Source organism: Pararge aegeria, chromosome 15, assembly GCF_905163445.1.
Source record: "Pararge aegeria chromosome 15, ilParAegt1.1, whole genome shotgun sequence".
Lineage (NCBI taxonomy): Eukaryota > Metazoa > Arthropoda > Insecta > Lepidoptera > Nymphalidae > Pararge > Pararge aegeria.
In genome coordinates, this window is record NC_053194.1 from 9103880 (window position 1) to 9117322 (window position 13443).

Here is a 13443-nt window from a genome sequence, read left to right on the forward strand (position 1 = left end):
TTTGGAGAACTTGTTTTTTGTATTTATAAGATATGTTATCTTACACTAAAAAGTAATATCAATGTTGCTTACATTATAAGACATGTAAAAGAAAAAATAGAGTGTACAGAGTTTGCTTTACAGTACAGTTATCTATAGCCCTTTCCTAAGCAAGCGCCCCAAACGAGACCTCATTGCTTATCATCAGGCATGATTTTCGACAAGCGCAACCCATCCTGTTATGAATAACAGTTTGCCTCCAGGCAGACGTGAAACATTCCAATTTGATTTTAATATTGAGTAAAATTATAATAAGAGTTTCGTTAATGATATGGCACCCACTAAAGGGAGTCAAGAGTATGCCGTCTTAAGACAGCTTTGTACCATTTCCCGTGACGGCATACACTGGCGTGCATAGAGGGTTTGCACAGGGTATGCAGAAGATATAAAATAAAGAAAATACCCAGTACGAGTTATTAAAAACTTAAGGATAGGCATTGAAAGAGATAAAAGAGCCTGCCCTTTAGATTTTACAACTTTTACTGGAGATTTTCTTCACTTTATATCATTTGCATACCCTGTGCATGCCCTATGCACGCCACTGACGGCATACACGCCAATAGATGTTTCACAACAAACAAAATATTAATCGATACGAAAATTACTTGAGAATTTTAAAAAGAGTAACATTAAAACATTTTCCACAGATGAAGACTTTCCAGAAAATGAAATGGAGCCGTCACATTTGTTGCCGCAACGGACCCCGAAGTATTTGGAACTCATGTACGACAGCGACTCCCCAGCGAACACTGTCTGCGATGGCTATGAAATACCACGGACTCCATTCTCTTACGCCCCGTTTTCGAGGCATAGCATCGTAGGTGTAGCACCGAATAGACTTATAAAGGCACCTCTGTATAGGACGCATTCATTGCGGACTAGTACTAGGCCCCTAAACGCTACTATCATTCCCCTTCGGAACGGAATCGTTAAACGAGCGTCACTGTGCGACGGTGGGCAAAGATCGTTTCTAGAACCGCGGCCCGGCCCGTCGTACAAACCGAATGCCGAAATAGACTTTGACAAACACATCTTCAAGACTCCATTTTAAACTGTGATATTAGAAAATTCATTGTTATTATTCCACCGACAGACTATCTCCATGTAATATTTAATTATTTATTTTATAGTTATTGTAAATGTAAATATGAGGACCAATTCGTTGTAAATATTAGTATAGGTCAATGTGGGTATTATAGATGGAAGCGTGTAGACAAATTGGGTACAAAATTAAACTATGATGTCATTAATAGTTATGCATTTATTACAATATGTTCCAGAACTTATTTTAGTGAAAATATGTACCTATGGTTTTCTATGATCTGTTATAATTAAACCAAAACATACATATCAGTAACTTAACGTTTCATTTCTCACTTATTTCAAAGAAAAAACATACAAAAATATACCATAATATAAGGAAGTTTCATAGTTTATCATTGACGATAAAGTGTGTACAATAATTATTAGTGTAAATGTTGACATTTAGGCACTTGAAAGAAAAAAATTCAAAACATATAACAAATAGCTTGTAAGCTTTATTTACTTACTTTAAGAACCTTTTAAACTGTTAGTCGATAGCGATAGAGCATGGCGTCTGAATACAAAACAGATTTAAATTATATAAAAAAAATAGTATTGGCAAAAGCGTATTATTATGATGTTGTATTAACTCGAGATGCGCCGTTTTATGAAAATTACATTAAATTATGTCAATATTTTACACAGTTTCAGCTGCAAACTGAAATGTAGCAAAGAAATGGCCAATATTTACTAAATTATTTACATAAGGTTAATCCATGGTCGTAGCTCGTAGTGTAAAAGTTTATCTAAAGTCGGACTATTTATTAAATGCAGTAAACTGACGTTTCTTAATGTATTTACGTAAAATATAGTTGCCAACGTAATCTAAATAGTGATGTGATACATTTCAAAGTTTCGATCGAAATTAAAACCAACTCATTATGATCATGCTTATTATTTTTATTCTGCGGGTTTATCCTATTAATACATAATAATATCTGTAATGTAGTAGCAATTTGAAAATGAAATAATATCAATTGAATCACCTCAAGCACTAGGCATCCGATTAAAGTTAGTCCTAGGTTTAGTGAAAACGGGCATAAATGCAAGCTTACTGCATCTTATTATTAAAAGTCCCACTTTATTATTAAAAGTCACGAACACTTCCAAGGCCCATCCCACAATTCCTAACGCTATTGGTTACGCCCTTGGACACAGACTAAATGAAAAAAATGCCTTCGCTACATTTTATGTCAAACCTGTTATAGCGTGTGCACGAATTTTATTTTTTCGAAAGCGAGATCCGATGTAGAGTCTTTACAACTTGAGGGAAACTTGGAATATTGTAAAATCCGTTTGACTAATAGTAAAAGTCTAGATTAATCGACAACTTCAACTCAATTATTTTATAGACAGCTTGTTTTCATGACTTCTGTATCTACTCGCGATATGCTGGTTTGTTTCAAAATCTGTTCAGTTTGCAAATCAAGTAATGTAGGTATGGAATTTGTTCGGGGCGACGTCCGAAAACATTATACACATATTATCTTCGATAAAATTACTGAACCACAAAGAAAAACGATGGCATTTTACGATCAGCTTTTATATTCAGCATTAGACTATATTTTTCCTTTAGTCTGTGGATTATTACATAAAGTTGAGTACATATTTACGAAAATGTCACGCTTATAGAGACACACAGAAATTAGTAGGAATAAGAGGGTGTTCGACATTAATAAGCACAGAAGATATAAAATAAAATGATAAATTTCTGCTCCAACAAAAGTTAGAAAAATAAACTTTAGCGTAGGAAATGCTGTTATGCAAGTATGAAGTGCAAGCAATGGAAAAGATATTAACACAGGTAGATTTGCGAGAAACGCCAATAAAAATGATTTCGTTATAATGTAGTATTTATATTACGAATGCACTGTATTATTATAATAGGTTTTTAAAATTATATCATCTGTCTGCTAAATGCCTACCCTAGACACGCCGCGAATAGTCGCATATTTTTAACGCAAAATGCGTACGCAAACATATTCGCCAATATATACCATTTACTTATTCTAATAGCTTAAAATAAGATAAAACTTACTCCCCGTCAGCTACTGCTGCCTCTTTAGCGTGCTTCTCCGACTTCATCTGATCCGTGGTGGTGACGGGGAACGCTGGGTCCTGATCGTCATCTTGAGCGTCGTCCTTGCTATTCTCATGTAGAAGCACGTACTCGCGCTGCGAAAAGCCGAACTTAACCACGTCGCGCTCGAGCAACTCTATGTAACGACGAGGCTCGATTTTCTTGTTGTTTACAAAGGTGCCGTTTGCAGATTCTGCAATGAAAACACGAGTGATAACATTTTTTTTGTATAATATACAGATCGCACAATCTTACCTTGTTATATTACGTCAACAATCAAAATCTTGTGCATGAATTTTTGCTTTAACTAGGTTTTTGTTTTTTAATCTTTATTTATTTGGGACTTTTAGCCAACACGGATATGTTAGACCCATCATCTACTAGGTTACTTTTTAAATGTTAAGTGACAATGTGCGATGGTGATAACATTTTTAATTACTTAAAACGCATATAACTTTATAAAAAAAATTAAAGGTGCGTGCCGGAATGTGAACTCAGCCCCCCGAAGGTGAAGTCGAGCTCCTATCCACTGCGCTATCACCGCTTTTATCCCTTTCCTCACCTTTCGCAAAATATCCAACAGCCTACATGAATAGAAAACATACCTAGATCGATTATGTATGGCCTAACGCGTCGGCCCTGCGACCCATCGTTGCGTGTAAAGGGCGTGGCGCGGTACTGCAAAGCTGAGTGCTGCTTGCTGATGGACGGGTGCTCCAAGGAAATGTCCACAACCTTCTTGTCGCGCCCTATCAGGAAGCTCGACTGCCGGTGGATGTACAGGATCGGTAAAGCTTTGTCGCCCTTGAATGGGTAGAATCTGGAAACCAAATATTCAGAACTGTACCCGTGCCTTTTTTTTTCGCTTCAGCGAAACTCACACTCTATTTAGATAAATTAGTATCCCCATAGTTACGTGTGAGTGAGTAAATTACGCCATATACCCAATGGATAATTGAGTATACACGGACACTCCACTGAACCCATGCCTAGAGCATTTTGCGTTGTCGTTCCCAGTTATTAGTGTTAAAATATGATAGCAATTAAAGCCGGTATTTCTTCTCTCCTATAAGGTTAAAAGGCATGGGCATTTAGCTTGATAGCTCTGTCTGTTATACGCTAAGGTTGCTTTAAATTAAATTAATTTTGAAATTAATTCTAAAAAGAAATACTAAATAATTGTATATGCAGTGGCGTGCACTGCATACATGAACAAAAGCACTGCATACCCTAAAATTTCTATATAACTCGTATAAAATGAGGATTTTGCCGATTTATGCAATTTTCCTGCTGTATGCATACCCTGGTAAGAAACCCAGTGCACGCCACTGTGTATATGCTATGGCTTCTTCTTCTTTTTAACTGGGCCTTTTTCGCACCTATGCTCTCCGTTTGATGTACGTCTACCACTTCCCTTCTGAGATTGCAACTCCAGCCATCCAAACCTTGCCACAGACTTCCGGAAATGTGGCTTGGGATCCCAGGTAGATTTTCGTTGGTCCGTCAAGCCCGTGAACTCCAGCATCGCGTGCTTTGTTTTTATTTATTCCATGCTCTTTAGATAGAATAAGTCTTATTTGAATCCAGTAGAACCATAGTCTAAGGCTTACTCTGGACCGCAGTCTTTAGCCCATCTCCCGTAAGAGAGGAAGGAATGTGCTGAATGTGCCAATAAGTTGTGGGTTGTTACTAGACTGGTGGTAATGATGGGATAGAAGGCCCGTTCCCAGCAGTGGAACATGTATAGATTAAGGATGATATTGCTGTAGGATTGGGACCATCAAAAATAGCACAAATAAAAAAGAATTCGACTCTGTCGAGCAATTATAGAGTTTTTGCGAGACAAGTACGGTAACTGTTTTATTTTTACATACTATAGACTGTACAAGTTTTCACTAACCTCCATCTTCGCTTAGGTTGCTTAGCATCATCAGGCTCAGTATACTTGATGACGACACCGTTCACTGTGTTCGCATCTGCAGTCAGTTTGCCAGACAGCCCAAAGTTAGGTTTCTCTTTCTCTCCTTGCGTCTTGTCTCCTTCCTTCTTACCATCCGTTTTACCCCAACTGTATTCTTTGTCGTTTCCATTATCGAATCTATTCGAGGAAAAAAGTTATGTGTAAAAATTATGTGTAAAACTTATGGGTTAAATTGATTACAACCATTTTAATATTCAAAACTCCAAAGGACCCCTCAATGAGTTTCCGGCTTGAAAAAAAATACCATACAGGAAAATTTTAAATCCACTGCAGATTTTTTTTTTGGTGGTTCGGTATCGTTAATAGTACATATTTCCACTTAATTTTCCATTTATTTTACTCAGAGTATAAAATAAGTACATCATGGCTACTCGTAATAGGTATCTACCTAAATAAATAATAATCAGAGATTGCAAAGCGTGCGACGCGGTCGCGCTGGCGGTGTGCAGGGGCGAAAATGCAAGACATGCGACGCCAGCCGCAAAACCGAACGGCACGATGTCTGGATGTTTTAGAATCGCGAGTATTACAAAATGGTACGAGTGTATTTAATGAGTAATGAAAACGAGCAGCTCGAATTATGTATTAAAGTGTTCCACGTCTACGATCTCAAGGGATCCAGAATCCCTCAAACCCTAATGAGAGGACTATTCCATGCCCGAGGATCGGGTAGATCTTGACTGGCGGTTAATAAATCGCAATGTGTGGTATGCATAGGTAAGTAATGTGTTATTCAATTTTAATTTTTTGTTATTATTATGCTTTATTTTATGGAAACAGCATATAAAAAATACATGCTCACAAATTTGTTTCATGTATGACATGTTAAAAAATTTGCACTAAAAATAAAATTATCCTGTATACCATACTAATGTTATAAGTCTTTTGTTCACTTTGTTTGTAACTTATATTCCTCTAATTCGTGGAACTGATCTTAATGAAATTTGGCACTCATTTAGCTTGCATCTTGAGACAACATTGGATACAATTTTTCATTATTTTAGTATTAAACGTTGTAAAAGGTATTTGATGCAACACAATAAAATTATGATTATTAACTGATGTAAAAACACTGGTTTGGTAATTAAGTCGATATTCATTTTTTTATATTGATTTTTACCATGTTTCGAAAATTGCTTGAATCAAATAGAATATTTTTATTATCTCTATGATTTTCAAATTTGGAACATTTTATTTTACTTGCCAGTTCTTTTTAACACGTAAACAATAATTGTTCCTAACTAATTGCATGAATTTTCATAGTTGTACAGAAAAATTGGCGTTCCTGTTCTTTTACAAATGGGTTTTACTTAAATAAAGGTAAAAGCTAGTCATATACATATAAAAAATTAATATAACACTGTTTAAGCTACTAATAAAATATTTCAGGCATGCAAAATGTGGGTATGCAAGCCACCAACAAAAAGCTTTTGGCGATAATTTGATAGAGGGTTGAACTGTATTTAACAATGGCTTGTCGAACAACTCACCTGCTCTTTCGATCTCGTGGTTTGGGCGACTCAGGCTTGGCCGATCGACGGCTGTTGCTCGGACGTCGATCGCGCTCCGCACTGCGGCGAGGTCGCTCACGTCTTTCGTCATCCTTGAATCGCTCGCGTACCTTCTCCTCACGCTCGTCCTTGTATCTATCGCGAACTTTTTCTTCCCTATCCCTGTCGTCTCTTCTTTTATCTTTATATGCACGGTCTTCTTCGCTTTTGGATCTTGAGCGATCCCTGAACAGACAAACATTATTTGTGTTTTAAAAGAACTTGCTTACTAACTTAACTTCAAGAGTAATTAATATTACATTAATTATTCTTATACCGAAAACCCAACATTTTACACAAATTAGGCCGGACACAGCTGAAAAATCGGTGCAAAAAGGTATAATAAAAAATATATTATGAATCGTAGGTAATTTATTTAAAATCATAATTACTTGTACTGTGTTGATACCGGTGGTTTATCCGGTCGGCTCGGTCTGTCGCGACGTACATCGCGGCTCCTGTAATTGAGAGTTCATTATTTTCATTTCTCAGGATTTCCTGGGTTAAAATATCCTAAAATATTTACAAGTAATAAAAAGCAAATACCACATACCTACTTATATTATAAATGTCAATGTAAGTTTGTTTGTTACGCTTTCACGCAAAAACTTCTTAACCGATCCTCATGAAACTTTTTACACATGCTTGGAAGTGTTAGAAGTAATATAGGATACTTTTTATACCGACATTAAGCTCGGTTCCTTTAGGAGAGAGGATAAGTGTTTGACGATTTTTGAACTCCGACAAATTATAACCGATTTAAATAATTATTTTTGTACTATAGAGGTTATAATATGTGTTTAATTTACTGTGGTTGAAGATAGAGGACAAAACTCCTCAGCGGACAGCAGCAAACCCCTCATTTAAGGCTTAGCAATACTGAATACTTTACATTTTTTTAGATCTACAACTAAATTGAATGCCACATCAAAAAACAAAATCAAACGCAGACGAAGTCGCGGGCAACAGCTAGTAACAAATGAATTTTTGTCTGTATAATATAATATTGGGAAATATGTATAAAGTTAAAAAGAATACAACCATTTATATATTAAGTAGTTCTTTTACCCTAATTATGTTTTGAAAATGGTAAAATACTTGCAACATCAAATACCAAATTGAGTACTGTAGTCCTGTAGACATTATTTGGCAAATAGCAGTTTTTGGCTTACTGAACCAATACAGAAAATTTCCTTTCCAGAAAATCCTCATTAATATATTTTTAGCTTCGAAATGTCAAATTTTTAGAATCTCTTTAACAAGTTTACGATAATTTCTAAGTTAGCTAAGTTATAAACATGAAAAAAATCCGAACACGATGTATCAGTTATTTTGACACTCCTTGGACACTTACCATTGCTTCACTTCAACAGAATGATGATTCACGATCGTATACCTACTGCATTGCATCCAATCGTGGATATGTCTATTATTGTATTTCAACTTACTAATGAAATGGATCTTAAATCTATTGAAGTTTGTGTGTGTCCTACATCTCTTCGTAATCTGCTTCATAATAATTTCAATTAAAAGAATATCGTAGCAATTTTTATGTGTAGTTTCTACTGGATTTGAACATACAAATTATTGCCTCTATATATCTTTTAAATTTAGATTGACCATTTTGTGGTCAAATGTTCAGAGTAATAGGTTTTTCAGCAGTCACTATTCTAGTGACTTAGCATAAATTGGCATTGACTATTTTTTTTTCTTGCCGTCTTTGCTGGACATTATTTATTTCTGTGGTTTCTAAATGGTTACTGTAATAATTGTTGATGGTTATGTTTTCTCTATGGGGATCAACAATATATTTTTATCCTGTAATCTTTTACTATTCCCGCAATTCATTTTAGCTTTCTTGCAATCCATACTGTAATATTATTTATTTTATTTCTCGCATAGTTGAAGATTTCGCTTATTTCGTTTATCTATTCCATTACATCAATTTACGATTCCGTAATGCATTACTTCAATCGTGATTAATAATGTAAAAAAACATTAAGATTGAATGTTGTCACACTATTTGAATGTTTCACATTTCTGTTGATTTCAGTTTGAATTAATATTCAACAACAAAAAGTTTTATAGTAACAATTCTCTGCAAATTTTTAAGTAGATTCTTAATTAGAAGTTCTGCGTTCATATGTTTATATACATTTATGTTAATTTTTAGATAATGATTCATATCATTCATAATTCACGTCCTGTCCTACATCTTTTATTTCATTATGTGTGTATGTTATTTTCATAGCTTTCTGCATTCGGGTATTTCTGTTGTGTCTCAGCTTCTTTAGCTATTTTCTACAAATTTAAATTCTCAGGATTTCCAATAAAACTAGTCCAGGTTGATGCATGGATATTGATGAATCTAGTATCCTTTTTAGATTCTATATTCAATATATGTGTGTATTCACCATGTTTTCCTCAATTCTTCAGTCTTCTAGACTATTGTGTGTTGGATATGATGATTGGTTTTAAGTCCTTATCCTGTTTCATAACTATAAGAGGTTCGAAAAAGAGTCTGATCAATGACGTTTTTAATCACATATTTATTATTCAACAATATTTTGTTTTTGGTAATAGATTGAACTATTACATTAAACACAAAAGATAAGTTTCAATATGCTTTTGTAATTCTGTCAATAAAACGTTTCTATAAAAGTGGGTATCAGCGAAAGTATTAAAATGCAATATTAAAATGTCTTGCGAGACTCCTCGTGTTACTCTATTTGTGGACATGCAAAGAAAAATATTTTTTTTGCATCCTCCCTTACTGTCCTTTCTTCAAAACACAATGTATAAACTTTAAAGGTACAACTACACATTTAATTAAATGTATAGCGATAGCTGTGTCTCATATGTGCCTAGAGTAATTATCATTTAAGGCGAAAACATTAAAATATCTTTGCAACTGCGACATGTTCTGACCGAAGTCATTATAATTGTTGGTAGAGTTGTCACTGTAAAAACAAATACAGACGTTTAACGTCGTTGAATACACGCAGTGTGCACACATGCACACTTCAGAATTTACATACAAATCTATACCAACAGCCTTTTAAATAAAACAGTTCACTGACATGTTAGCATTAATTCAGATCTACTCTTAGATTATGGTGACAACTTATTATGCGATTTACAACCTAAAACCTCATAGAATAAATCTGAAGAAACACTGTCTCAAAGATATAAATATTTTATTTAGACCGCAATCAATTTCTCATTAGTGTGAGTAATTTACTTATATTTAATATAGTATGGTGAGTAAAGTATAAGAATACATACTGTTCTAGTGGTGGTCTGTCCTCATGGTACTTATCCCTTTTTTCATATTCCTTCTCATGGTACCGGTCAGTCTCAGCTGGGGCACGCCTGTGTAAAAATTTGTATCATGAGATACAAATTTTTATACTCTTTCAGATTATTGAATTTAAAGAAATTAAAGCATACCTGTCACGATAATCCCTCCTATCATCAAACTCTGGCCTTTTGGTAGGTTTCTGCTCATAACGATTGAATTTAGTAGCTAAAGGAACAATGATTTATTAGTCAATCATCAAAATTATAAAGGTAACAAAGAAGTTTTTTTTTATTTCACTACAAGTTAGCCGTTAAGTGCAATATCATCTGATCGTAAGTGATGAAGTAGTTTGTAGTCTAATCTAAGATAGTAACAGGCAACCTGTTATGGCAGTTATATTAAACATATATTAATAATCACTTTCTAGCGACATCGTACCGGAACGCTAAATAGCTTAGCGGCACGTCTTTGTCGGTAGGGTGGTAACTAGGCATACCGGAGAATCCCAACAGACTAGAACAGAGAAAATTCAGAAATGATAAATCCCCTGCCGGGAATTCAATCAGATCAAATCTAATCCAGGGAGGTCATCAAAAAATGCTAATAATACTTCAATTTATTATCAATATTAACGAATACACACCTCTTTCTTCACGAGCCTCATATTGTGGTTCACGATCTCTCTTGTAATGATCTTCACGTCTCTGCTCGTCATATCTTACTGGCCTAATGCAATTATACAAATACCATATTATGTCAGATATAAGTTACTTTGAAAATTAAATACTCTATTTAAAAGAAATAGCAACCTCATTACAAATTATATATCAGAAAAAGTATGTACGTATCAGTGGCGTGCATAGAGGGTATGCACAGGGTGTGCAGATGATATAAAATGGAGAAAATCTCCAGTACGAGTTATACGTAAGGATAGGAATTGTAAGAGTTATAAAAATCCTATCCTCAAGTATTTATAACTCGTACTGGAGATTTTCTTCATTTTGTATCATCTGCATACCCTGTGCATACCCTCTATGCACGCCACTGGTATGTATACAATAGAAGGACAATGCAGAAAAGTGCTAAAAATATGAAAATGAAACATATCATTATGATTTTAAAAGGATAGCAGATCTGAATTTTGTAAAACTTTACAGTATATCATAATAATGCAATAAAAATAACAAAACAATCACTCATGTTCTTAAGGCTATATACCAAAAGCTTTTCAAATCTACCTCTTAAAGTTATCAAATTCTCTCTGCCTGCCACCATATTCTTGATTAGGAGTAAAATGAGAACTTTGTCCATATCTGTCCCTTTGTCTGTTGAATTTATCATCATGAGGGGCATACCTGCAATTAATGTAACTCTAAGATTTGGTTAACAGCAAAAATTCTTATTCAAATAGTTTAGTCTTTAGGGAATTTTCATTTCTGCAGGGAACATTGTGAATAGGATAATGCAATTTGTAGATGGTAAAAGCATCACTGTTATAAAAACAGCACTGCATTTTTTATTAACTGTATGTAATAAACAATTAACTGATGGTTAATATTAAAACTTATGCACTCATTCCTAAATTACTGGTTCACTATGAATTAAATGTTACAAGACCTGTCACTCCGGTCCCTGTCGTAGTTGTAATTGTCCCTATAGTCACGTTTTTCTTTACTTGATCCTCTGTAAAACTTCTCAATTTCTTGTTCGCGAGTATAGGTATCAGTATGTGCAGGCTCATACTCTTTCCTAAAAATTAAAGATAAGCCACTTTAACAATTGCAATTGCATCAAAGCATTGTATGACAGTTCAGACTTATTGTCATCATCTATCACCACAACAGATTGGTATTGGTCAACATAAGCCATTAAGACTTGCATAGCCACTGATTTAAGAGCTCAACCTACAAAATATGCTATTATATACCGAAGCATATTTGCCTTCACATAACTGAGTGATCAGACAGTGCAGAGTGCATGTTATTGTTTTACAGACTTTTGCAGATTTTTCTCTAGATATTTACTTTAATCATGATGATTTATCAACAGCCTGATTAATTTCACCCACAATGTAGGTTGGCAGGTATGTTTACTTCAAAGATTAACACATTGTTTCTGTGCATTGTGGTGATGATTGATTAGAATACAGTCAATACCACCCCTCCTTCTCCTGCCAGTATTGTACCAGGCAACTAAGAGAATACTATTATCTACTGCAATCAGCAACCTGGCAGCTTAGGAATGGTGATTATGGGCATACCCTCCCATTGGGTTACCCATACTCCAGTAGTGGAGTGTTGTAGGCTATTGATGATTATCACATACAAATTACTTACTGATAATAGGTACGAGAAGGCTGACTGCCAACTGAAGAAGCCCGTCGTTCTTTCACAACACTAAGTAAACGACTCTCGCCAGGATTTTCATATCTTTCATCTGCACATAAAATGCACTTTGCTGTTATTGAAATGAAGTGTAGAATTCACTTGTTAATAATGTATGATATTAATTAATAAACAATAGGAGAATTGCAGTTGTATTGATGGTGTGGTGAGGACAAACATGAGCACCAGCCAATTTCCTAGTGGTGTCATGACAGTGAAGGTTATACGTTATTATTTTAAACTTGTTGATGCTCATTTCAGAATTAAAATCGTTATTTAGATGTGAAGATAGTACAACAGTCTTTTTAAAATAATGCTGTCTACTGGTGCGGAAAATTTAGTTCAATAAATAAAATAGGCAATAATTGTTAGTATAGGTCAGAAATCCATTCTGATTTTTACAGGTTAGGTTAGAATTTCTCACTAAAATTACCATCATAGTTGATTGTTTTAAATTACAATACACACAATACAAATTACAATATATGAATTTACCTCCACTAACAGAACTGTGGGCTCGTTTGGAATGTTTATGTTTGTGTTTTCGTCTTTTCTTACTGGAGATTTCACCGTCGCTTATTGAAATGGCATCATCAGAAATGTCATCAAGGGAATCAGACCGACGTTTTTTCTTGCTATGCTTCTTTTTCTTTTTCTTATGTTTTCGTTTTTTCGTACGTTTCTGATCCGAATTACTGTCCGACCCTGAAGAATCAGCGCGTTTCTTTTTCTTCTTGTGCCGGGGCTCTGATACAGACGAATCATCACTATCACTTTCCGAAGTGCTGCTAGATTTAGCGGTAGGTTCTGATTCTTCTGATTCTTCGGAAGAGTCATGATGACGCTTTTTAGATTTCATCTTGATTATAAATTATTTGCGTTCTTACAAAAACATGAACCACTTTTACATTCGCACTTTAGTGAACAAATTAATTAGTGTTGGTTCGTACGACAGAGCAGTGAGCACTGACTAGACCATAGAGTAGAATGCACAGATTAAAATTCAGCACCACAGAACCATATCT

At 34.8% G+C, this 13443-nt stretch overlaps 2 protein-coding genes across 5 annotated transcripts in view; one reads left to right on the forward strand and one right to left on the reverse strand.

Moving 5' to 3' along the window:
* Positions 1 to 1511, forward strand: part of LOC120630059 (proto-oncogene tyrosine-protein kinase ROS) — a 50769-nt gene extending 49258 nt beyond the window's left edge. For 2 of the 3 annotated variants that reach the window (XM_039899191.1, XM_039899192.1), the window contains one exon: positions 687 to 1511. In XM_039899191.1, coding sequence (XP_039755125.1) covers positions 687 to 1090 — 404 coding nt within the window. In that variant the 3' untranslated portion in view covers positions 1091 to 1511. The remainder of the gene's footprint in view (positions 1 to 686) is intronic. The other variant, XM_039899193.1, reaches the window with a different exon arrangement.
* Positions 1283 to 13374, reverse strand: LOC120630060 (smad nuclear-interacting protein 1). 2 transcript variants are annotated; one of them, XM_039899194.1, is made up of 12 exons: positions 12914 to 13374; positions 12371 to 12470; positions 11652 to 11783; positions 11273 to 11389; positions 10678 to 10760; positions 10184 to 10259; positions 10019 to 10105; positions 7126 to 7191; positions 6674 to 6919; positions 5103 to 5300; positions 3808 to 4022; positions 1283 to 3395 (listed from the first exon to the last, which is right to left on the reverse strand). In XM_039899194.1, exons 1-12 carry the CDS (start codon positions 13275 to 13277, stop codon positions 3157 to 3159), a joined length of 1923 nt encoding a protein of 640 aa, XP_039755128.1. In that variant the 5' UTR covers positions 13278 to 13374; the 3' UTR covers positions 1283 to 3156. The 2 variants fall into 2 exon arrangements, with proteins under 2 accessions (XP_039755128.1, XP_039755129.1); XM_039899195.1 differs by lacking the exon at positions 10019 to 10105.
* Positions 13375 to 13443: the final 69 nt, after the last annotated feature.